The 26,977-nt window shown below is 35.9% G+C and overlaps 1 protein-coding gene across 4 annotated transcripts in view; it reads right to left on the reverse strand.

Moving 5' to 3' along the window:
• The window catches only part of ANO5 (anoctamin 5), a 95,799-nt gene that overhangs the window by 52,936 nt on the left and 15,886 nt on the right, over positions 1–26,977 (reverse strand). For 2 of the 4 annotated variants that reach the window (XM_004752151.3, XM_004752145.3), the window contains exons 3-8: positions 22,973–22,978; positions 22,144–22,194; positions 10,827–10,868; positions 8,055–8,168; positions 3,726–3,794; positions 2,422–2,706 (exon numbers count right to left, since the gene is read on the reverse strand). In XM_004752151.3, coding sequence (XP_004752208.1) covers positions 2,422–2,706; positions 3,726–3,794; positions 8,055–8,168; positions 10,827–10,868; positions 22,144–22,194; positions 22,973–22,978 — 567 coding nt within the window. The remainder of the gene's footprint in view (positions 1–2,421; positions 2,707–3,725; positions 3,795–8,054; positions 8,169–10,826; positions 10,869–22,143; positions 22,195–22,972; positions 22,979–26,977) is intronic. The other 2 variants (XM_004752152.3, XM_004752146.3) reach the window with 1 other exon arrangement.

A 26,977-nucleotide genomic window follows, 5' to 3' on the forward strand; every position in this document is an offset into this window, starting at 1 on the left:
ATACAGAAACGATTTCTACCAATCAACCAGAAAAGACCTAACTGAGAAACAGACAAAAGACTTCACAAAAGTGCCTATGTAAATAAGCCACAACACATCCAAACACACATTAGAGAAACGCAAATTAAAACCATAATGACACATACACAAATAAACTTCAGTACAAAGTAATGAAAATGAATGCACAAAAACACACACAAGAGTTAAATCACCCAAACGAGCATTGAAACGAAGAAGCCTGAAGACTCAATATATATACTGCATGATTCCGTTTTTATAAAATGTAAGGGTGCTTCTGCTGAGGATGATGGGAATAGTGACTGGGAAGTTAGGAGGGCTTTTGGAGGGCTAACAAGCTGGTCTCCTTGATGTGGGTGGTAGTTACACAGCTGTGTAAGCTATTCACTTACAACTTGGGGGCCTACCTCTATTCATAATATGCCACAATTAAAAAAGAGAGAAAAAGAAAGATCAGTAAATTCTAATGTTAAGAAAGATGTGGAACACGGGGCACTCTCATACATTGTCACTAGGACTCTAAACTAGTACAACTTTTTGTAAAGAGTGATAGTGCAATATAAATTTTTTTTTTATGTGTGTGCCCTTAGATCCAGAAATTTTGTATCTGGTATCAGTTTTGCAGAAAAATTTACATAAATGCTGAAATATGTAAGTACCAGGTTGAAAACTACAGAATTGATTGTAAATCAGAAAAGTTGGGAATAAAGTTAATAGCTGTCAGAATGGGGAATATATGTACATACTAGATATTACAAAATATACATCATGAGGCTCAGATGTCATGATGGTTGTGAAGACGCTTTCAGAAGTATGAAATTCAATACCAGTGTAAGATGCTCTTGGAATACTTTCAGTGTGTACATACATAAACTCGAGAGTCCTGGATGAGGATAGGAAGGAACGTTAATCTCCCCAATAGCTTCTTCAACAGAGCAAAAATAGTTCTGCTCCACTGTGAAGGAGGAAAAATTTCTGTTTTAATGTTGAATTAATCTAAGGCATCCATACTCTTTACACAGAACAAGTAAAGAGAAATTGATACTGATCTGTCTATACCTCACGAGGGTCCTAATTTGCTCCTCCTGGTTCACTGGCCTTTCCTTAGCTACTTTTTTAACGTAACAAGTCTATCCAAAGTACTCTATAGTTTGCAAAGTGCTTCACATGGAGTCTTTCATTTGACTTTGACAATAATGCCAGTATTGACCATCATTATCTCTGTCTTAAGAGAGGTTATCTCATTGAGAAAGCAGCAGAGTTATGACTTGAAACCAGGTCGTCTGATTCCATGTCATATGCTCTTCATTCCCTTAAAAGTTGCCTCTCAGGTTTGTAGTTATGGTCGTGGTGGTGGTATTTTATTTCTGTTAAGAAAAAGGAGAACACTTTTGGGTTTGTAGATTCTTATTTTTATATGTAAATCCTACACATTGTATTTTGTTTAATATTCCTGTCTGTGATTAAAAAAAAAAAAAAGACTGAGAAACTAGAAAACTGATTATTTCAAAATCCTTCTTAAATAAATACTGAAGAGTACTGAACCTAAAGGGAATATGGTCTCAAATCCAGAAAGAGATTAAGTGATCTCCAGGAAGAGGGTCCTGTGATTACATGAAACTTGGTGATCACATTCATAGGCAACAAGGAGAAGGGGCACTAAAGAACCAGAACTTTTTTCCCCTCTACAGTCAGGTCAATAATAATAATACCTAACCCTTACTAAGCACCTAGTATATCCAGATATTGGTCTTTCATACTTTAAGTCATGTAATTCTCAGAGTACCCTATGAGGTAGACTTTATTCCTATCTTAACACGAGGAAACAGCGGTAGTGGAAGCATGAGTCTTTTGGGGAGAGGCTTTTCATGGGAAACATAAAGATGCTAGGACTACAAATAGAGAGGAAATATTATTATTCTAGACTGAAAATGGTTTTAAATGAGAGGAGAAAGTTTTGAGGTTTCTCAAATGCTATCTCTGTATAAAGAAATTTTTAAATTCCATTTTCATTTGGAATGGCCAATATTCATCCTGCTGTGCACTGTGTTTATAAAACCCAACTCTAAGTTTATAAAACCATTTTACAAAGAATGAATAAAACCTAAGCCCTGGCTCTCAATTAAGAGTTTTCCCCAGTATTACATGAAGCCTCTATCTTAACTATGTCTGCACTGTCAAACTTTGGTGTTTAAACAAGCTTGATAAGTCAGTAGGGGAACAGGTTTACATGGTCCTGATGGACTTTTGAACCTGCTCAATACCACCATGTACTTATCAAATTGTATGCAGACACACAGTGCAGACAAAGCATCACACATGTATACAGGCACAAGTACACAAGCACACGCAGGCACACATGCTTCACTTCAAGGGATGTGACCAAAGGCCTTCTCTACCTACAATTCTGTTTCTCATTGAGGATGGAAAGAAGCTTGACTCGTCTTCAATGAGGAAGAGTTCCTGCCGATGTCTGGTGAATTGAGCAGTGAAATATTCAGGACGAGGGTGCCTCACATTCTTTGGGAGCTTCAGAGGCCCGAGCATATAACTAAAGGGGATATTCTCAGCTGGAGGAATATCACTCTCTTTAATAGGCATTTTGATTCCCAACACTTCAGCGTAAGTAACCAGTACCTCCCAAGGGGCATGGATTTTGACAAAATAAGTCCTTCCATCTTCAGAATTCTGTCAAAAAAGGAGGCAAAATAACAGGAAGCATCATGATTTATTTAATACCAATCTGATTAAAGAAACAAAGTTTTATAAAATCTCAAACTAAAGATGTCATGGCATTTTCAATTTATTGAAAATTTTCAGCAAAACTTCTCGAGGAACAAATGCTCAAAACACATATCTGTATATTATATTGATGTGTGTGTGTGTGTGTGTGTGTGTGTGTGTGTGAGAGAGAGAGAAAGAATATTCTAAAAAATGTATTTAAGAGTCAATGTACGCCCCAAATCCACAGACACATATGGGATTCTGGGAAAACTCTAAAGTTATTAGTGACTAACCATGAGCTCAGAACTGTGCTTAGGGTATATGAGGGATATATACAAAGTATAAGACACACTTACTCTTCTTCCCCAGCTATACCTAGAGGAAGCACTTTTAAGTAATAAGGGTTCAGGACACAGGAGAATGACCTAGTTACACACTGCATGGTAGAAAACATATTTATTAGTTTGGTAAAAAAAGATAAATAAGAACTAGAGAATACCGGAGTTTCATGGGCAGTTGGGGATCCAAAATAGGTCTTTAAAAACCATTTTGAAGGTAATTCTAGAAAACCAGTGCATGGCAAGAGAATTTAAAAAATGAAATAATCTGCCATATTCATGAGGAGAGAAAGTCAACTTGGCTTACATAGTGGGTTGTGTTATAAGACAGCCAGGTTAACTAGAGTGCGAGATAACAGGCAGCCTTAAAAATGAGGCGTATGGAAAACACTTGGGTCTTCACTTTCTTTGCACCCTGAGTAGAATTATGTCTGTCTATTTTTACAATGTTCCACTCATCATCTTACATTCAGAGCGCTGACCTACTTATTTACTGAGAAGACCACAGGCCCTACCTCTACGTATCTGTAGCCAGAGAAACTACTGTATCACTCCCAAACACGAAGTCCATCTGGTCAAAGGCTGTAGAAGAAAATGATGCTTTAAACACCAAAACTCTGGTAAAAAATTAACAACTACACTTACCCTTTTGTCTTCAATTTCCAACTCAAGACCTGTTTTTCTAAGATTTTGTTCAAATTCTTTTCTCCTTTCCTATGGAAAAACAAATCAATAGCATTATTTAGGACACTCTTCTTTGCCCAGTGACAAAACAGGCTTATTATTCAAGATGGTCCTCTGCCCCTCCCATGGTTATTTGTAAAAGTATTTCATGTATTACCTGCATCTTAGCACCATGACCTGCTACTCACCTGTGCTAAAATTCACAATATAACTATAAAAATCTAACATATCTAGGAATAATTTCCAGGAAATGCACAGGACCTCCATCTGAAAATACGTGCGAAACTTTACTAAGTGAGATTTTTTTAAAACTTGGTAAACAGGGAGATATCAAACTCCTTGTTAGGAAGACTCCGTGTGACAAACACAGCAATACTCTTAAAGAGAAATGATCTATTTAACTCAATTTTAAGCCAAAATATCATTATGACTTTTTAATCTTTAAGGACAGAATAGTTTCACTTAGAAAATAAATTAAATTAAATTAAATTAAAACGATCATTACTTGTGGGCTTCAAACAATGCACTGATTATTGAAAAATCCTTTGGCCTTCATTATAATTAAGTGTGAAGGATTCTATAGTTACTGAAAATTTAAAAGCCTTTATAATGATAATATAGAATGTTTACCTACAAATGGATAGGTCTACCTTGCTATATCTTCAAACTTTACAAGGAGTAAAAGATAATTTAATGTCCTCTTTTTCTCCATTTGCAAAGTTTGCTACAGATGAGAAAAGGTCTGATACTGGTACAAAGTTTCCTCTCTACTATGAGTTCCTGCCGATGTCTGGTGAATTGAGCAGTGAAATATTCAGGACGAGGGTGCCTCACATTCCTAATTGCCCTTCTTTTATGTTATCAGATTGAGGCAAATAGCAAATGTCAAGAAGATCAAAGAAAAAGAGGGGGAGGGGGAAGGGAACAAGGAAAAATCAAGGAGATATTCAATATACTCATATCAGAACTGAGAAAGCAAGCTACTCTTTTATTCTAGTAACAAACGCTTTTCCAATTTACATGGCTGCCAATTCTCTGAGTTCAACAAAAGAGAAGATTTAAATTTAAATCTTTAATTGCCAATGGACAATTAAACACTACTTTTATGATACACCACTATAATCTGGAGAGAGAATTCAGAAGTCCAAGAGATTAAAAATGCTTAAATAATAATCTTTCTATTTCAATCCACTTATTTATCTGAACAAGTTTAATTTATACTACCATGTAAAAACAAGAGAGGAATATAGTTGAAATTGAACCATCTTATTTGGGAGATAATTATTGTTCATCTATAAATAAAATATATTTAAGCCCCTCTGTCCATCTCATTAACTGATGAACTTATGATGAGTTTATTTTTCTATCTGATGATTGTCAAATTTTGTAACACATTCATGATGCTTTATAAATGATATATTTGCACAATTGTTTAAAAAACTCAAAACAAAAGGAAAAGTCTAAGGCTTAGACTGTTCTGGTTAAGGGATATAAAAACATTTCAATGTGTATTCATATATTTGTTGCAGAAAACTTACAGATGAACAAACAAAAGACTCCCAGAGGTAAAACATTTATTTCAGGAAAAATTTAAGTGGGGAAAATGGGATGGAAATTTGAAGTAAAGGAGAAAAACAAATGATGTAAAATTTCAAGTGCGGAAGAAGGATTTCTTTATATAACACATTTTTTTTTTAAATGAATGATGGTGGGTATCAAATTTCCATGATATTTAAGTTCTACGGGCATATGCTAAAAAGTGGTTTAACTGGACCATTAGCAACACAGTTTAAATTACATACTTTGCGACTTCCGAAATGTAGGATCAGTAACTATAGATGAGGAAAACCTATAAATAGATGGGGATTTTAGGAAAGGTGGAGGATATTCAGGAGTGCATTTTGGACCTGCCAAATCTGAGAAGTCTATGAGACTTCCAAGTGGAGACAAAAAAATAGTCATTTGGGAGAAAAGAAGGGACTGGAAGGTGAACTTCAGAATTCACAGATGTGGTTTTACAACTGCCCGAGACTGAATGTGTCATCAAAGAAACACGTGCAGCAGGGGAAAAAAAGAGGATTATGGATTGGACCTGGAGGCACCACAATAACAAAGGATCGGGGAGAGGAAAAGATTGAGAAGGAGCAACTAACAAAATAAGGGAACAACTAAGAGGATATGGAGTTGTGGAAGTCAAGTGGAGAACATACATATGAGAAGGGAATGAGAAACTGTGGCACCTGCCGCGAATAAGTCAAGTAAGATGTGGGTTGAGACTCTATCACTGAATTTATTTATATGAAAATGAGAAGAATGGTTGAGGTGATGGCCTGATGGGAATGGGTTTAAATGGGACAGAAAAGAGATTTGAGAAAAGAATAGTAGCTGGCAGGCAAACTGAGATCGAGTGAAGGTTTTTGTTCTTGCAGAGAGGGAAAGGGAACTGAATAAGGAGATGAAGCATGAGTGCAGAGGCGTGGCTGACTCCACTCGGCTGGGGTCCATGGGCACAGACATGAGCTAAAATCTAAAATCTGTAATCGAACCGTGTGTCCTTTCTGCCTGGTTCCGGTACCCAGTCCATAGAAAGGGGAGTTTAACTGCAGTCGCTGTTTTGCCAAGGAAGCACAATGAGAGGAGGCGGGGGTCTGAAGGCAAATATAATAGAATGATTACATTCATTGATTCTGAGATTTAAGCTGGATCAGCATAGGAAAGCAGTGGGTAAGGACCAGCTGTGAAAAGGGGGTTATGGTAATTGTATCTTATCTGGTCCTGCTTGAAGGAAGGGTATTGGTCAGAAATATTTGAGGGGTTGGTCAGGTAGTTAGATGCCCGGAACAAGATGATAAAGTCTTGAAGATATTAGTAATGACAAGTTCTAGGGAAGTGAATGGCGAAGCCAGAGACTAAGATAAATAGAAAGGGAGTCAAGGAAGAAAGTGGATAGGGGCGCCTGGGTGGCTCAGTGGGTTAAGCCACTGCCTTCGGCTCAGGTCATGATCTCAGGGTCTTGGGATTGAGTCCCGCATCGGGCTCTCTGCTCAGCAGTGAGCCTGTTCCCTCTCTCTCTCTCTCTGCCTGCCTCTCTGTCTACTTGTGATTTCTCTCTGTCAAATAAATAAATAAAATCTTTAAAAAAAAAAAAAAAAAAAGAAAGTGGATAGGATCCTAAAACAGTCATCTATTGCAATCATCAATGTCTTAAGAGGAATATTGGTAGAGAGAATGAGAGTGAACGGGAGCTCAAACTGTTGAGAAATAAAATGGAAGACCCAGGGAAAGATTATTAATGTCAGCAGCAAAGCAGGGCAGTGATTCATCTGATGGGAGCTAGAGTTCAGGGAACTTTAGGGATAAGGTAGGAAGAACAGACTGTAATCAACAATGAGGCGGGAGGAGGGCAGGCATTTAGCCATCTCCAGAAAAAGGTCCCATGGGTGAAAACCAATCACTACCTGAGAGGACTCTTGGAGAAGGCAGTGAACCTCAGTGAAGAGTCCGGTTTCAGGGGGACATTTAGAGAAAAGGAAAATGGTAACGGGGGTGGGTTTCAGCGGTCTGATGGAAGGGCTTCCAGGGAAAAACAGCAGAAGAAAGGGACAGGGTCTTATGGAATAATACCTATTGTTTTTTAATTTTTATTTTATATGATATTTATTTCCCATGTAAGTAGTTAGCAAATGTGTGTACATGTTACACATATGGACTCATTTATCAATTCACTATTTCAAATATCTAATATTTATAGAGCATTGATACTGCCCCTGGTGCTTAAGGCATCTGGGTATAGCAGTGACCAGGACATAGTCCGCAGTCTCATGAACTTGATCTGTGGTGCTCGACACAGTGAACGAATTAAACAACGAATACCTATAAGCTCAGAAACTGATGACTCATAGTAAAGAAAACAGGATAAGGAATCTCGAGCATAATGTGAAGGCTATTTCAGACTAAATGTATGGATTAGCCATACATTTTCAAAATGAAAACTGCCTGCAAAAAAATGAATATCATATTCAGACATACACCTCAAATTTTGAAGGTTACATTTAATACTGTGGAGTTACATTAAAAAGTACCAGTCCCTTGGAAGAAGATAAAGAAGATGGGGTTCAAAAAAGTCCAAAAAAAACCCAAATCGACTTTACACATCCAATCCATTCTTAGGTTTCTGACCCAGTCTCAGCTTTCAGGAACTTCTACAATTTAATTCCATGGGAACAACCCTGTTGAACTACAGAAACTGCTTCTTTTAATGATTCTCATTTCTCTCACCTAAGTACTTACCGCCTTTAATTCCGCTTCTTTCTTAATGTCATCAACATAGGAGAGCACAAAATCAATTTGCCTAATCCCGTCTCGGAAGAAGATAGAATCTTTGCTTTGTTCATCCTTTTTAAACTGCAGGAGACACGAATGACACAACTCTGACAGTTTTATTTTCAAATGGCAAAAACATGAAAAGAATTAGCTAAAATTTGGTTTAATTTTTTTTTTCAGTCCTGAAATGGCAGGTGAAGACAAATCACCAGAATTTTCATCAACAGATTACGTTTGTTTTATAAAGTGAAATTCCATAAAGAATATATATATAGATATATGTATGTATGTATGTATGTATCTATATCTATATATATATGAAAGATTCAAGAGGGCTAAGCATTTCCCTACTGCAATTATACCAAAATATAAAATAAACATATGTATACACTGATCCCAAAATTCATATTCAGAGGGAGCCTTGTTATCTTTATTAAAACACATGCCAATTAGTCTGACAGATACTTCATGTTCACACACTACTTTGGAGGTGTAATTAACTATAGACCAATTAATGCATCTCGCTCTAAGAAAATTAATTGATGACTCATGCTTATACTATTTTCATAAAACTGCCACTTTCCTTAATTCAACTTCCAAAGGGTTAAAATGAAATCAAGGTGCAGTTAAAAATTAGAAAGCAGGTAGCTTGCCAGCTGTGTTTCCTGTAAGTATACTAGACCCATGCAGATCTCCTTTCAACACCAATCCCTAAGTGAGCCAGAAGCCATCCATTGTTTAAAATCTCTGTTATCAACTCTCTCCTTGTAATAGTCAGACTGACAAATTCAATGTTCCCACGTTGTATAGTTCATTAATTCCTTCACTTTCAGAACCATAAAAACACGAGAGAGCTTCAGAAGAAAAGATCTCATGTTCGACTAGTTTGGCATTCCTAAGTTTATTTGTAATATACAGTATGTAATATTTGGAATATCCCACATACAATACTTAGAATGATGCAAATAGATGATGTAGTAGGTATCAGTGATCTCTCTAACCCTAAGATGCATAATTTAACATGGGAAATTTTCCAAGTGCTTCAGCCAACCTGTGAATGGAGAACTGTATGTTTTTACATTTCATAACTGGTATTTATGTTAGTTTATGAGTTTCTCTTATGGCACACTATGCTGTTTTTCACCCAAGGCAGGCCGAGGAGACCTCCCCTAAGAAGGAATGGGTACAGACCAGTCACGTATAAGACAAAAATCTCATGTTTGACCTGGTCTTTGAACAAAGTCACTGTATTTTATCTGAGTGAAGGCTTGCGAAGAACTAGCTCCCAATGCGCTGGAGGAAATGAGTGCGAAAATAAACAAAGAAACAACACACATCCAGGGACTCTCCAGTGTCAGTATCAGAATACAGTACTTCAAATGTTATGTCTGAGTTCTCTGTACCCTAACAAAAGACGCATAATCATCTCCCTTTTCCTAAAAGAAAGTAAAAGAATCTGAGAAAACTCACTCTTATGTTACCTCTTCGTTTATACAAATCACTATAGGAAGGAAAAGCAATAAAACAAAAAAATCATTTGAGCTCTTGTAGATCATCATAATATTAGCATATTCTATGAAATCCACCAAAACTCATGGAAGCCAAACTGGGGCAGGGAAAAAAAAAGGACTAATTGGACTATACATAAAGCAAAAAATTATAGGGAAAATCGTTATTTTGCTCTTAGTTTGTAAAGGCTGAAATTTGCATGGTAGAGATTATTTTTGAAACAATATATATTTACAAGTGCTTTTATTGTTTGGCAAGCTAAATCTAGGTCCACCTAGAAGTTCTGATTGCAGAAGACGTGTACATAGAAATCAACAAAAATCACACTCAGAGTATTTAACCATTAGGGAATAAATGAAGTAACTAGAAGAATAGTGACTCTAGTTTTTTCTGAGTGTTCAGTCAAAATGGGTATATACACTTCCCTTCTGAAAGCCAAATGCTACCTAGGAAAACCCAAACTTCCTTCATTATGTCATGCCCCAATATTAACAGTAAAATGTTTAAAAATGTGGAGAAATCACCGTTAACCTTGTCAATCACCATGAGGCACATGACTTAGTACCATTAACAATATACTGGTTGAAGAAAACTAGGGTAGAAAAGCCTGATAACCTTCTTACATATAACTGAAGGCTATTAAAAAAATCATTCTTCTGTTTTGCTCAAGACATGACAATAATATTTTGCAATGTGTCTACATATCTGTGTTTTTATTTGATTTGTTCTTAGAAATGCCAATTTATAATGAGGCAAACATCCGAGTGCCTTTTCTTTGAATGAGGTAGTTATTCTAAGGTTCATAGTCCAGGATCCCTATTGGGAGCTCATAAACTTCTAAAACTGTAGGCAAATTGTGTGTATGTGTGTAAATGTATGTAATATATGTGTGTATACATATGGACATGCCAAATATAAATATATATTATATATTAGTATACATAACAACTAGAAATATGTATACATACCAAATATATATTATATATAATATATACATAAATTATATGTATATGCACAGACACACATATACATTTTTTAGAAAAAGGGTCTACAGCTTTAATCAGATCCAGAAACAATTAAGAATCACCATTCTAAGATCTCAGTTGCCTGGGGACTGGGAATCAGTGGCAAAGTCCCCCCAAATCACAGGTATACATTGGAATAAAAGTGACTGGGGCTATCACTGCAGCCAGCCAAAGCATAAGCAGCATCATTCAGGGCTTGTTTTACCATAAGACGTCGCCTCAGGAACAAATTGAATCGCTTTGCAGACTGTGAAACAATCAACAGAAAGTTAGCAAATTCTGCCCGACATTAAAGATCTCCAAAACGCAGGCATGCAAATACACAAACCTTCAGTATGATCACTCAAGTGAGTGTGTGTGTGTGTGTGTGTGTATGTGTGTGTGTGGCAATTAAACCTGAAGGGTGGGATTAAGGAGGGCACATAATATGATGAGCACTGGGTGTCACACGCATCTGATAAATTATTGAGCGCTACATCTGTAACGAATGATGTACTATATGCTGGCTTATTGAATTTAAATTTAAAAATTAAAAATAAAGTTCGAGGGTGGGAGAAGCTAGTGAGAGGGAAAGAAGAACAAATATAGGAAGAAAACAATAAAGAATAAAGGAAAGGGGGGAAAAGAGACTTCAAGGTAAATTTCCCTAAGTTATTGATACAGTAACTTTAAGTAATATGTATTTGTGGAACTGAATTAAGGAAGAAAGGGGAGAGAGAAAAATAATGAAGGAAAACATGAGAAGGAGGGAAAATATTAAGTATACCCATATAAAGCAGGCAAAGAAAGTAAAATCAGTACAATTCTACTATATGGTATGAAAAGTTCACCTCATAGCATAAAATATTTCATAGCCTCCCAAAATACTGGGGTAAAGAGAGGGAAAGACATTTGGTTACTTAAATGCTGAGCTGTCTTCGATCTTCAGTCACTATGACTGTTATTTATTTATTTAATTTTTTAAAGATTTTATCCACTTATCTGGCAGACAGAGATCACAAGTAGGCAGAGAGGCAGGTAGAGAGAGAGGAAGGAAAGTAAGCTCCTTTGAGGTCCTGTTGAGCAGAGAGCCTGATGCAGGGCTCGATTCTGGAACCCTGGGATCATGACCTGAGCCGAAGGCAGAGGCTTTAACCCACTGAGCCACCCAGGTGCACCTATGACTGTTATTTTTAAAACACCAAGGCAATTACCTAAAACATCTGGGAAAATCAATAATATTTTAAAGAAAGCCAAACAGTGGCACAAAAAGGCAAGTGCTATGTTTATTTTATAATACAGTGAAATATAAATATTCTAATAAAACTGTCAATAAAAAGTTTTAGTTCTCGCCATGGAAAAAAGTTTTGCCGAAACTGTTGTTTTCTTACAATAAGCTAGACACCTAAGCAAAGGTGATTGCTGCAGTGAAAAATCCCTGCTCTACAAACCAAGGACCAGCTATGTACAGCCAAGTTAATACCGCTGTTGCTTAAGAATACCGCTGGTTGCTTAATAACCAGAAGGATGCTGGTTATTGCATAAAGCATATTTTTTTTTCTATTTTTTAAATCCTTTTATTTTTTAGATTTAAGATTTTATTTATTTGTCAGAGAAAGAGAGAGAGCACAAGCTCCCGCTGAGCAGGGAGCCTGATGTGGGACTCAATCCCAGGACCCTGGGATCATGACCTGAGTAGAAGGCAGACACTTAACTGAGTCACCCAGGCATCCTGTATAAAGCACATTTTAAACTGCATTTTTCTGCTGGGCTGAGATTTTTCATCTTAGCACTTTGATTTTCTTAGGATCTTTCATGAGATCCACAAGTTTGTTATTCTCAGATGTTTTTTCCTAAATTTATCACAGAATCATTAAGGGAAAGGAAAGAGTTGTGCACTAAAGGGTCACGCAGGACCACATTATAACTTTCAAGGGCTCTATCTGACCTATTTGCTTTCTGTGGGCTCTTTCCACCATTAAAAAAATTTTTTTTCAATTTAAAAAGAAATAAATGAGGGGAACTTGGGTGGCTCAGTCAGTTAACTGTCTTTTTTCTGCTCAGATCACAATCCTGGAGTCCTGGGATGCAGCCTCGCTTCAGGCTCCCCGTTCAGTGCTTCTCCCTCGGCCCCTGCTGCTCCCCCTGCTTGTACTCTCTCACTCTCTCTTTCTGACAAATAAGTAAGTAAAATATTTAAAAATGTTTAAATAAATAGAAGAAATAAATGAATATACATAGGTACGTGTGTATATTTTTTTCATATATACATACATAAATTATATTTATGTTTTTTATTTAAAGAGTATATTTATTTATTTGACAGAGATCACAAGTAGGCAGAGAGGCAGGCAGAAAGAGAGGGAAGCAGGCTCCCCGCTGAGCGGAGAGCCCAACTTGGGGCTCCATCCCAAGACCCCTAGACCACAACCCAAGCTGAAGGCAGAGGCCCAATCCACCGAGCCACCCAGTTGCCCTTTTATGGGTTCTTTTTGTTTAATTTTTATTTTAGAAGAAATTAAAATTAAAACATTTCCATGGGCTCCAAAAAGTGTCGCAGGCCCGAGTAGGCACAGCACCCACAGTGCCTATACCATAAGCTGCCCCATGGGACGCCTGGGAGGCTCAGTCCATGAAGCATCTATCTTTGGCTCAGGTCATTATCTCAGAGTCCTGGGATCCAACCCTGCATCAGGCTCCCTCTCAGTGGGGAGTCTGCTTCTCCCTCTCCCACTGCCTTTCCCCCTGCTTGTGTGTGCTCTCTCTCTCTCAAATAAATAAATAAAATCTTAAGTTGGGCCTAGGGTCATGAATTAACTAAGTACCATACATTTAAGACTTGCTAAGAGTGCAGGGTTTAAAAAGTTACTCAGATGATTGCTAAAAAGCCTTCTTCAATAAATACATGTAATATCAAGTTAGTTTGCAGCTTTCCCAATACATCTCTTCACAATATAAAAGCCAATGGGATCAATACCAGCAGTTGACCATGAAAACATATTGCCTCAACAGTTAATATGTTTTAAACTTAATTTTTTTCCTTAAGATTTTATTTGTTTATTTGACAGAGAGAGAGCACAAGTAAGCAGAGCAACAGGCAGAGGGAGAGAGAGAGAAGCAGGCTCTCTGCTGAGTCAGAAGCCTGATGCGGGGCTCGATCCCAGGACCCTAGAATCATGACCTGAGCCGAAGGCAGCCACTTAACCAACTGAGCCACCCAGGTGCCCCTAAACTTAATTTTAAATATATTACAAGATCACCAGCAAAGGACTTGATCACAAAAAGATAAAATTATGTTCCAGTGATAAAAAATTATAGAATTAATAACTTTGTTATAAATTTCCATCATGTGCTAAATTATGTTTAAATGGGTAACACTGAAACTAATGAAAAGGCATTTTTTATTTTTATTTTTTTTTTAAAGATTTTATTTATTTATTTGACAGAGAGAGATCACAGTAGGCAGAGAGGCAGGCAGAGAGAGAGAGAGAGAGGAGGAAGCAGGCTCCCTGCTGAGCAGAGAGCCCGATGCGGGACTCGATCCCAGGACCCTGAGATCATGACCTGAGCCGAAGGCAGCGGCTTAACCCACTGAGCCACCCAGGCGCCCCGAAAAGGCATTTTTTAAAATCAGTGCTATTTCCTTGTTACCTTAGTAACTATTTAATGTATTTTTTTCTGGCTTTCTTCAAGCACTGAATTTTTTAATATAGTAAATCATTTAATGTATGCAGTTTCTTGACTTTTTCATAATATTACTATAATATTAAAATAAACTTTCATATAATTATAAACTTTTCATAAAAGTTTTCCCTACGTAATTTCAATTCATTAAATTTAATCTAATTTATTCATATGAAGATACTTTAGAGTCCTTTCTTTAGGAGTAGTATTGATAACCTGAATTACTGGAGCCACATAGTAGGAGTTGTCAATGGCATCGTTCTCTCTTTACATGTAATTCTGATCACTCATCTGCATTCCTCTCTCTTTATGTATTTTTTTTCTCACACCCTTCCTTGGCCATTTTTGAATGTCTTCAATAGACCAGTTACTGACCAATGGAGGCACTACTCAGTGTGGGAGAGCAGGAAGCACTTGAGAAATTGCTGACTCTGGCTCCTGTCTCCACTACTGTATCACTGGTGACAGAGGAGCAGGGTATGAAAGTCCAGTATCCCAGACAATTCTGGTAAAAAATACTGTAAGCGAATGAAAATCAGTACAACTCAGGGAGTTGTAATACAGGAAGCCATTCAGTGCTCTGAATTCCTAAGCAAGACCAAGCCCAGCTGCTCTTGAGGATTTGATTTCACATTTAAATCTACATTAACCCTTGAGGTTAAGGATGGAGACACTCAATCTACAAATTACAAAAATCACTACTGAGTGGATCCTACACAAGTCCTAAATTTAAACAAAAGCCATAGCAATTAAAAACTAATTAAAACTAATTAAAAGCTATCATATCTTAATTTCTTTGTGCCAAACACTGGGTACTCTATTTGTTTAATGTTATCAGGTAGATTCTTACTAATTATCAGCAAATGGTAATAAAGACTCAGAATCAACTAGGTACACAAAAGGCTTGCACACCCTTAGTGTTCACCCAATAAAATAATAAAAACAACAAAAATCAACTACCAGCAAATTCTTAGGACACTGGTAAATATTCCTTCTTGAAAAATATGTTTGTCTAAATCCTAAACAAATTCTATGTTGTATCTGACAAGTTTTAATATTATATATGTAAGTTTCAATTTAGTAAATGGAAGTTAATTTGGAGAATCCCCAGTTATGTGTAAACATATCTGGATATACCAATGCTTGTGGATTGGGCAACAGACTTTGCTTTGATAGTATATGTGTAACTTCCTTGAAGATTGCTTTGAGTGTATTTCATAGTCTCAGCCCCTGTGGTCTCTACATATTTCTATGCTTAAACTATAGCTTCAAAATATACAGTAACAGCCATGTGGAATTTCCTTTCTATCTATTTTTCTAGTTTGAAATATTAAATGGGCTAATCAGACAGAAATATTTCCATATACTTGCAATGGACCTTAAGAATGTATAGTGAAACACCAAGCTTTAATTAATTTAATTAATTCCTCAAAGACCAGCACATAAAAATCATAGAATAATTAACCATGTAGTAAAAAATTTAAGAAAATGGATATTTGCACATAAAAAGAGAATCCGACGTACGAGAAGAATCCTAGGAAAAATGACAAAAGATTCTGGTCTTACATGGCAAGAAAAATCAAAATTTCAGTATCTGAATTTCTCAATCTATTTCACCAAGAAGTAGCCAGTCCCCCCCCCTTTTTTTTAAAGTTATTTATTTATTTATTTATTTATTTATTTATTTATTTATGAGAGAGACAGAGAGAGCACATGAGCAGTGGGAGGGAAAGAGGGAGAGTGAGAGGGGGAATCCCAAGCAGACTTCCCACTGAACTTGGAGCCCAACACAGGGCTTGATCCCATGTCCCTGAGACCATAACCTCAGACAAAATCAAGAGTCAGATGCTTAACTGACTGAGCCACCCAGGTGCCCCAACACTCCTATAGAAATAGGAAAAATAATGTCAATGCTCCCTCTCATTTGGTCATTTTCTTTGTTTTAGTTTTGGTGTGGTTTTGGCGGAGGGTAGTTTGTAGAAGAAAAGCTTTGGATGTTTTTTGCAAAAAGAATTTAGGATGCATTTTCTGGTGAAGGTAGTTCAAATGGAATTTTTTTTTTCCACTCTGAAGACATTTGAAGTGATAGAGCAGATCTCTAAAATTGAAGACATGAGAAGTATTATGACTTCTTGGGAATTCACTGTGAAATGGGATTTTATGAATCTCTAATCCCTTATACTTAAGAGTCTTCCTATTTGTTTATCCATTGCTTTATGGGAAAGAAATTTTAAAAGATAAAATGAATAAAATATATCATTTTTATCAACTATGAGTATATTTGACAAATTTGGCTATACAATATTAACTATAAATATGCAAAGCTCAATTTTAAATACACCAATGACACATTTGTAAAAGGCCCCCAAACAGGCAACTGCAATTCATTGCTGAGATAGACCAATATGCAGGGATAAGGTTGCTCCCTTTTTTCCAAAAATTCAACTAATATAATGTTAAAATATTCATTATTATTTTTTTAATAACATACTTACTTTTAAAAATGTTTTAACTAGTAAGAACATGTGTGTGTGTGTGTGTGTGTGCACATACATACATACATGAAATGTAATAATATAAAATGTCCACTGATGTATTTATTTTCTGGCCAACATTATTACTCATTTCATGATTAAGCCTAAAATATATTTTGTCATGCAAGGGAGCTATGTTAAAAAAACTAATTATTCCAGGGTGCCTGGGAGGCTTGGTGGGTAAGCATCTGCCTTTAGCTTAGGTCATGATCCCAGGGTTCTGGGATCGAGCCACACATCGGGTTCCCTCCTCCGCAAGAAGACTACTTCTCCCTCTCCCACTCCTCCTGCTTATGTTCCCTTTTTCACTGTGTCTCTTTCTGTCAAATAAATAAAAAATCTTCTGTTAAGATTTTAAATTAAAAATTAATTTTAATTGATTAACTTAATTAATTAATCAATTAAAATTAATTAAAAATTAAATTAAAGAGAAGACAGAGAATGAGTGTCTTCCTTCCCGAGGTCAGATTCAGGAAGGCTGTATCCCCTCCACTCAAGGTCTTTGAACCTCTCAAGAATCTTGTCAGTACATGATGCTCTCTTTTTAATCCCTTCAGTTCTATCAATAATAATTGATACATGAATACTATAGCTATACATAGCAGCATTCTCTAGCACCCTATATTTGTAAAAGTTTTTTATTCAGACCTCCCCATATTATCCTACTCTGATTATGGCTGATAGCACCCTAATTGATACATATTCTTTTTTTGTGATATTTCTGTGACATTAAAAGAAAATTTCCCTGGAGAAATGGTTGATTCCAGGACTGATACAAGGAATGAATAAAATGAGTTTAGGGCACGTTGCAGTGCCACAAAGTAAGTAAATGTTAAAAACAAAACAAAACGAAATTAATAGGGTTAAGAAAGTTCCATATAGCCACAGCCACAACAATTTGAGCAAAAAAATAAATAAATAGTATTGGGTTTGTAACACAAAATAGAAAATAAATATCTGAGTCCATCATGATAGAAATAAATGAATGAATGAATGAGAGATAAATTTTCCGTATAGAAGAATTCTAAATAGTTCATTTACCCTTAAGAACTTGAAACGCAACCCCCTAGTCCTTAAGTGTCGGCTTCATAGGTTGACTTTCTTCTAAAGAATATAGTATAGAAAGGGAGAAGAAAAAGAATAACTTTATAGCAGAGTAAAATTACAAACACTATTTTAAACCAGACAATCAGAGTTAACATCAAGAATGGTAAGTCATGTTGACAGGGCATACACTTGATATAATGTGATGAAAATATCACTTAACTTCTATTGTCTTTCTCCCCAAAACACATTTACTCCAGTCTAATCATGAGAAAAACATCAGAAAAATCCTAATTTGGGGACAGTCTACAAATTGTCTAGTTAGTACTCCTCAACACTGTGAAGGTCATCAAAAACATGAAAAGTATAAGAAGCTGTCACAGCCAAGAGGAGACATGCCTACTAAATACAGTGTAGTAAAAATAAATTCAAAATGGGTTAAAGACCTAAATGTGAGAAATCCTAGAAGAGAAGGGGTTATAGGAAGTAACCACTTAAAAAAAAAAAAAAGGAAGTAACCACTTTGACACTGCTGTTGCAACTTTTTTCTAGCTAAGTCTCTTAGGGCAAAGGAAACAAAAGCAAAAGTAAACTATTAGGATTACATCAAAATAAAAGCTTCTGCAAAGCAAAGGAAAAATCAACAAAAAATAAAAGGCAACCTATAGAATAGAAGATATTTGCAATATCTTGACATATCTGATAAAGGGTTAGGATCTAAAATATATAAAGAACTGAAACTACTCAAAAAAAACAAATAATCTTGGGGTGCCTGTGTGACTCAGTCAGTTAAGCATCTGCATTCGGCTCAGGTCATGATCCCAGGGAACTGGAATCTAGTCCCACATCAGGCTCCCTGCTCTGCAGATAGCCTGCTTCTCCTTCTGCCTCTGCCTCTCTTTCTCTCTCTCTCTGTCTATCATGAATAAATAAATAAAATCTTCTAAAAACAACAACAACAACAACAACAACTAATCCAATTTTAAAATGGACAGAAGGCATGAATGGACATTTCTCCGAAGAAGACATCCAGATGGCCAACAGACACATGAAAAGATGTTCATTACCATCAGGGAAATGCAAATCAAAACTACAATGTCAGAAAGGGCTAAAGTGAACAAGACAAGAAACAACCAGGTGTTGGGGAGGATGTGGAGGAAAAGGAACCCTCATGCATGGTTGGTGGGGATGCAAACTGGTGCAGCTGCTGTAGAAAATACTATGGAGGTTCTGGAAGGAGTTAAAAAATAGATGGCCCTACCATTCCGTAATCATACTACTAAGTATTTCCCCAAAGAATACAAAAACACTAATTCAAAGGGATACATGACACCATATTTTTATAACAGCATTAATCAAAGATAACAGAAGCAGCTAAAGTGTCCATCTACTGATGCATGGATAAAGAAGACGTGGCATATATATACGTTGGAATATTATTCAGGCATAAAAAGAATAAAATTGTTCCATTTGCAACAACATGGATGGAGCTACAGAGTATAATGCTAAGTGAAGTAAGTCAGTCAGAGAAAGACAAATACATATGATCTCACTCATACATGGAATTTAAGAAACAAAACAAACAAGCAAAGGGGAAAAAAGAAAGAGAAACAAACCGAGAACCAGATTCTTAACTACAGAGAACACACTGATGGTTTCCAGAGGGGAGGAGGTGGGAGGATGGGGGAAACAGGTGATGGGGATTAAGGAGTGCACTTGTGATGAGAACAGGTGATGTACGGAAGTGGTGAACTGCTATACTACACACCTGAAATTAATAAAATGCTGTATGCTGCCTATACTGGAATTAAAATAAAAACCTAAAAATAAATAAATAAATGCAACGTAGTATCCTGATGGGATCCTGAAATAGAAAAAAGGACATTAGGGAAAAAATACAGAAATCCAAATAAAGTATGGACTTCAGTTAATAATAATGTACCAATAACAGTTCATTAATTGTACCATACTAATTAAAGATGCTAATAACAAGGGAAAATGGAAATGGGGTGTAAGAAATTTGATGTACTACAGTATTCAAAGTAAATCTGTAAATCTAAAACTGTACTCAAATTAAAAGTTTATTTGAAAAAGAAGCTTACTGTTTAATTTCCAAAACTTACTGTTTAACCAAAGACAATGTCATCAAAAAAAAATGAACTATCATAAATAATTTTCAAATCATTTGGAATCTAGAATTTTAATCACTAGCATATGACATAATGGGGAAATTATTTACAACTCATATCACAAGCAGATTAACAATAAATATGTAAACAGCTCCAAAAATTTTTTTTCAAGAGAAAAAGGAAACACCTAACAGTTTGACAGGAAAATAGATATAATCAATGAACAGAGTTATCCAGAAAAAATAAGGTAAAATGACCATCAACACAGGAAAAGATGGATGTCCCACTCATACTGAGAGAAAGGAAAATTTAAACCACACTAAGGGGGTGGCTGGGTGGCTCAGTGGGTTAGGCCTCTGCCTTCAGCTCAGGTCACGATCTCAGGGTTCTGGGATTAAGCCCCGTATCCAGCTCTCTGCTCAGCGAGAAGCCTGCTTCCTCCTCTCTCTGCCCGCTGCTCTGCCTACTTGTGATCTATCTCTCCCTGTCAAATAAATAAAATAAAATCTTTAAGAAAAATAAATAAACCACACTAAGATACACAGCTAACTGATGGAGCTCCCAACAGCCACTAACCTTCTCAATGCCAGACAGGCAGAAATCTAAACCCGTGACAACACGCAGGCATCCTCCTACATTTCAGAAAGGTAAATCATAGGGGAATTTGGCAATATGTGGCAAAATTACATATATGTTTATTCTTTTATGCAGAAATCTTATTTAACACTGGCTAGAATATTATCAAGATTGACTGTCAAGGGTATTTATTATAACAATATTTGTGATAACAAAAGATTAAAAACAACTCAAATGTGCATCAGTAAGGGGACTGAATGAATACACCATGCCAAACCCCCACAATGTAATATCATGCAACATACAAATGAATAGGAATGAAATCTACATACAATATTGCATGAACTCAGGTTATGTTAAGTGAAAACGAAGGAACAGACCAGTACATACAGTATGCTGCCTTTAGTGTAAGAAGTAGGAGTAATATAAATATACAGATGTATTTGTACACACACACACACACACACACACACACACACACTTATGAATGGAAAAGTAAAGGACACGTTAAAAGGATAACCCAAGTACAAATGATTACTACAGAGGATTAAGAGGAAAAACAAAAAAGAAAATTTTCTCTGAAAATGCTGTGTTTTACAGTTTCATCCTCACATAGATTTAACTTCAAGCTAATAAAGGTAAATTTATTTACTTTCTTCTTTACGCTTCTTGCTTGCACCAGCCTCTCCAAGTATTTCAAAGGACATTCTAACAATACGTCCTCATGGTCAAATAGTTTGTAAATTTTTTAAAGTAAATTATTATTGTTCCGTTATTCTTCTTAAAGAGTGACAGCAAAATAGCATAAGCTTTAGGTTCCATTAAACCTTATTTGATCTATGGCTTTCAACTTTGGAATAATATAAATGTTTTACATAATCCAAAAGAAAAAAGAAAGAACCAACAAAGTTTCAATTATTATAATTTGATCACCCCACATCCTTCATTCTGGAACATTACAGATCAGTATGTTAACGGAAAGCAAAACATCACCCATGTTAAAATTGTCAGTATAAGAATATAACTCTTATTTCTCCATCTTCCCAAACAGCATCATTTTTTTTTACTAAGCAATTAGTGAAAAATTTTAAATCCCTTTACTAACCTCTTAATTGATATTCAAATTTGATTATTAAATAAATTGTACTTCATGATATTTCTTATGCATGTACTCAAAGGGGAAAGGACTGAAGGGGTGAAATAGGAAGAAAGAATACTGAACCACAGTTCAGAAACTAGAGCTCTAGTCCAGGATCCACCTCTTCAACGTCAGGATAATTTTGGTCAAGTCATTAAGCCTCTGAGATCCTTCTTATTTTTTCTCATTTGTAAAACTGAGAAATTAAAATGCAAGCAAACAACCATGCTTTATATTTATATGTATTTCTCATAGATATGTTTGATATTATTTTTTTCCCCATAAGAAACTGATTTTTTCCCAAAGTAATTAATTCTCAAATATCACGTATGAGGACCTGAAAGATAACTGACCTGGGAAAGAGAGCATCACCCGCTCTGACTACACAATAATACCCCATTTGTGTCCATGCAGGAAAGTATAGTGATGGCTGCTTACCACTGGTTCTTCACTGATGAGAAAGCTGGTCTCTCTGCTGCTCAGGGACTGCTAACAGTAACATGGGGAAGACAGAATGCTGTTAATAATAATGCAGTGGGGAGGATATAACTTTCAACTACAAAAACTCTAGGTTCTCAATACAGAAATACAAAATCTGCAATTCAGAGAACTTCCAGAACACCTGAAATTGAATGCAAAACTGTGTGTGTGTGTGTGTGTGTGTGTGTGCGCACGCGCACATGCAGGCAGAAAGAGCTTGAGAAAGAATGAGAATTTTGAAGGTACCTTTATCAAATCAAAAAACCCAAGATGGGAGAAGTGGTTAAGAAACTACTATATTATAGAGAAATTAGCAAAGAGTACTACCCTTTGAATGATGTTGGGTCGTGAGCAGGACCACAAGGAAAGGCAGAATTAACCGGCTATTTCAGGCCTTTCAACATTTTGGGGGGGATTATTAAACAAATATTTATTAAATTAAATAATTAAATTATTTTATTTATTAATTTATTAAATAAAGTAAATACCTTAGGAAACACACCACCAGAATTCTTAAGGATCTGCACTTACAACCCAAGAAAAAAAGCCATACTTGGCTATAAATACACACAGAACACTTATAATTAAAGTAATAGCTAGGCCTCTGTATATTGGATTTTAAATCCTCATATTCCCTGATCTACTGCACATCACAGCACACACCCCTGGAGCCACACCCGATCACTTCTTGTGGTCTCTGGTGTCAGGCACCAGGGGTTGCTATGGAGAAGCAGCAGTCAGCAAAAAAGAACCTTAAAGTCATAGCTAGATGAGGAAATTCACTTACCTGGTTCTTGGAAAATCACAAACAGCATCATTATACCCAGGTGCCACAAGAAAAACAAAAACAAAAACAAAACAAAACTAATTTATCTGTTTTCTTAAGGAGGACAAGGAAAAGAATTTTGAACACCTATTGATTTTCATATTACGGTATTCAAAATAAATTCCATGAAAAGATAGATGTCATCTATGGTATTAAAGCTATGCTGAAACAGTTGGAAGAACTATGGTAAACTGAGTCAAAGAGTAAATATATGCTCAAAATCCTCTTTTCACTGATGTGTGTTCTGCCTATGGACCTTGAATGGATCCCATTAACTCACCTAAATACATCAGATATGAGCTAATGAATATCTCTATCCCTCAATTCTAAAGTAGCAGCCTCTAATAATAAATTGTGCACCTATATTTCTGCCTTTAAGATAATATATAAATCTATTATAGCTTCACCTTATGCTGACTCCTCATAAAATAATCTTTTTCATTTATGGTAGAAAGCGGCCAGTTGTTTACTTAAAAGAACGTACAAAAAAAAAAAATACATTAAATGTCCCAAACGCAACCAGGCTAGTCACTTTATGACCTCTCCCTTTAAGTAATATGAACCTGTTGTGACTTTCCAATCAAAACCTGTGAGTGTATCTTCAGTTTGCAAAATCAAATTCACATAGGTTCCTTCATAATTTTTGCTGAGTATTTCATTGTTTAATGTGTCACTGACCTTAGTCTCAGACCAAGGGAAAATCCGTGCTGTTCTCAATTCTACATTTCCCCCTTCCATAGCTGTGACTTTCCTGTCTCAGGCTGCCTCTTTCCCTGACCCCAACCATTATAGAATGGAATGAAATGGTACAAAATGTAATGAAATGAATAAATAGATGAATGATTGATGGAAACTTCTAGTAGCAAGAACAAAAATAAAACAAAACAAAAATGAGGCAGTATTCAGATCTGTACATCACCATAGAAACTAAGTAGCAATCCCGACTATTCTAAACATAAGAAGCAATTGTTTGGAAATTGAAATTCAGGGGGAAAAAAGTACTTCTACACAGGATTTTTTAAAGCAGGATTCTTAAAGAGGTAATACTGTAGAGTGATTAAGAGAGCAAGCTCTAGAATCAGCCTGCTTGGGTTCAGAAGCCCAACACCAGAATTTTATGGGTATAGCAAACTAGTTTAATCTCATTTTAAAGACTCTTCATAACCTTTTTCTTCAGTTATGCAAAACTAATGACTTGATACATATCAACTTGAGCAAGTTAACCTCTCCATGCCACCATTTTAGCACAGTGAAATTAAATATGGTAACACGTGGGAAGTTTTCAATATATGTTGACATTTTAAAATTAATATTTGCTTAATTCCTAGTGATCATATCATAAATTTAATATATTTATCATCCCATAAATTTTTAATTCACATGCATTCTCTGGATCTCCAAAAGAATACTAACAATTTTCAGTGATGACCTACATCAACTGCAGATCAGAAGTAATAGTCTAGAATTCAGTCCTTTTCAAGTTTAAGCAATTGTGAAAGAAGGGATCATTTGAAAGTGTAAGAAAATTTTAAAATAGTGAGCCTAGAATTTATATGTATTCTATCTTGAATTGAATTATTCTGGTCATCTTTGCCTCAATCCAAAGCTTGGGTGAATATTCTCTTATTAATATGTAGATTTTTCATTTTTATAGCATTTGAGTCGATAAAAGGAAATCAAATTGGCATTGAGGAAAAGTTGCATAAGTTGTATTTATTTTTTTCTGTTCATTGTGAAATAATTATAGATTCCTAGAAATTTGCAAAGATAGAAATCTCATGTGCCCATCACCCAATTTCCCCCAATGATTAATGCCTCGTATAACTATGATACAACCTCAAAACCAGGAAACTGACATGAGTACAATGTGTGTGCATAGCTGCATAGCACTGTGTTGTATCACATCTGTACATTTGAGTAAGAACCAGTCCAATTTTACACAGAGCAATTATAGCCAGAAGGATCTCCTTTGTGCTACTCCTTTAAGAGTTATGTCTATATTTCTCCCCCAAACATCCATAACCACTAACAAGCACTAATTTTTCTCCATCTCTATTATATTGTTATTTCAAGAGATATAAAAATAGAATCATACAGTATGTGGCCTTTGGGATTCGTTTTTCGTTAAGTTTAATGCCCTGGAGATCCATCTCGGCTGTGTGCATATCAATAATTGATTCCTTTTATTGGTAGGTAGCAGTCCATGGTGAGCTATGGCACAATTGATTTAACCGGTCACCTACTGTTGGACATTCAGGTTATTTGTACTCTGAACTATTACAATAAAAGCTACTCAAAACAGTTGTTTCAAGATTTTCATGTGATTATGTTTTCATTTTTGTGGGATAAATGCCCAGGGGTGTGATTACTGAGTCATAGGGTAAGTGTATGTTTAGTTTTTTTTTTTTTTTCTTTTTTAAGAAACTGCCCCACAGGGCGCTTGGGTGGCTCAGTGGGTTAAGCCTCTCCCTTCAGCTCTGGTCATGATTCCAGGGTCCTCTGATCAAGCCCTGCATCCGGCTCTCTGCTCAGCAGGAAGCGTGCTTCCCCTTCTCTCTCTGCCTCTCTGCCTACTTGTGATCTCCCTCTGTCAACTAATAAATAAATTCTTTAAAAAGAAAAGAAAAGAAATTACCCCAGTTTCCTAATGTGACTGTTCCTATTTTCCATCCCTACCAACCATGTATGAGAGCCCTGGTTTCTCAGCATCTCCACTGCTGTTTGGTATCATCACTATTTTCCATTTTAGCTGTTCTCGTGGGCATATAGTGATAGCTCACTTTGGTCTTATTTTGCAATTCCTTAATTGTTAGTCTTATTGAACATCTTTTATTTGCCAGATGTATTTATTTGCCATCTATATACTCTTTAAGGAAATATATCATCGTGTATTTCACTCACTGGGGCTGGTTGTTTTTTAATACTGGGTTTTGCTGTTTCTTTATAATACTGTAGATAGGGATCTCTTAGATATGCAATTTGCACATGTTTTCTCCAGATCTGTGGCTTGTCTGTTCCTCTTACTACGATCTTACATAAAACAAAAGTTTTTAGGTTTGAAAAAGTCCAACTTATCAATTTTTCTTTTACGGATCATGCTTTTGTGTCATGTCTAATAGCTCTTTACAAAGACCTACTTCCCAAAGGTTTTCTCCTATTTTTTCTTCAAAAAGTTGTATAGTTTAATGATTTACATTGAAATCTGTGATGAGTGTTGAACTGATTTTTGTATAAGGTGTGAGGTTAAAGTTCAAGTTCATAATTCTGCCTATATATATCCAAATGTTCCAGCACCGTTTGCTGAAAAGACTGTTCTTTCTCCATCGAACTGTTTTTACTCATCTGTCCAAAATCATTTGGGAGTAACTGTGTGGGGCTAGTTTCGAAGTTTCCATTCTGTTTCATTAATCTACATGCCTCTCTCTGGAAATAACACAATATCTTGATTAAACTGTAGCTAAAAAAAAAGGATTCCTCCCACTTTCTTTTTTCAAAACTGTTTTATCTCTTCTACTTCCTTTGCATTTTCATATAAATTTTAGAATAATTTTGTCTATGTCTATAAAAAGTCTTGCTGAGACTTTGATAGGAATTGATTAACCCATATACCAATTTGGGCTTCCATGTGTTTACTGGTCATATATAGAAGTGCAATTGATTTCTGTATGAAATTTGCTTCTTTGTTCCAGGAGGGTTTTTTGGGGTTTTTGTTTTGGTTTGGTTTGGTTTTGGTTTTTGGAGGGGTTGGTTTTGCTTGTTTATTTTGTAGAGTTCTTAGATTTTTCTGTTTAGACCACTGTGTCATCTGGCAGAGTTTTTATTCCTTTCTTATCCATATGTGTTTTAATTTACCTTATTATAAGAATTTTCAGTACTATGTTTAATAGGAGGGATAAAGGAAGATATTCTTGTCATTTTTTTGACCATAATGGAAAGCGTTCAGTCTTTTACTGCTTAATATGATGC

Source organism: Mustela putorius, unplaced genomic scaffold, assembly GCF_011764305.1.
Source record: "Mustela putorius furo isolate JIRA1106 unplaced genomic scaffold, ASM1176430v1.1 tig00003859_pilon_pilon_pilon, whole genome shotgun sequence".
Lineage (NCBI taxonomy): Eukaryota > Metazoa > Chordata > Mammalia > Carnivora > Mustelidae > Mustela > Mustela putorius.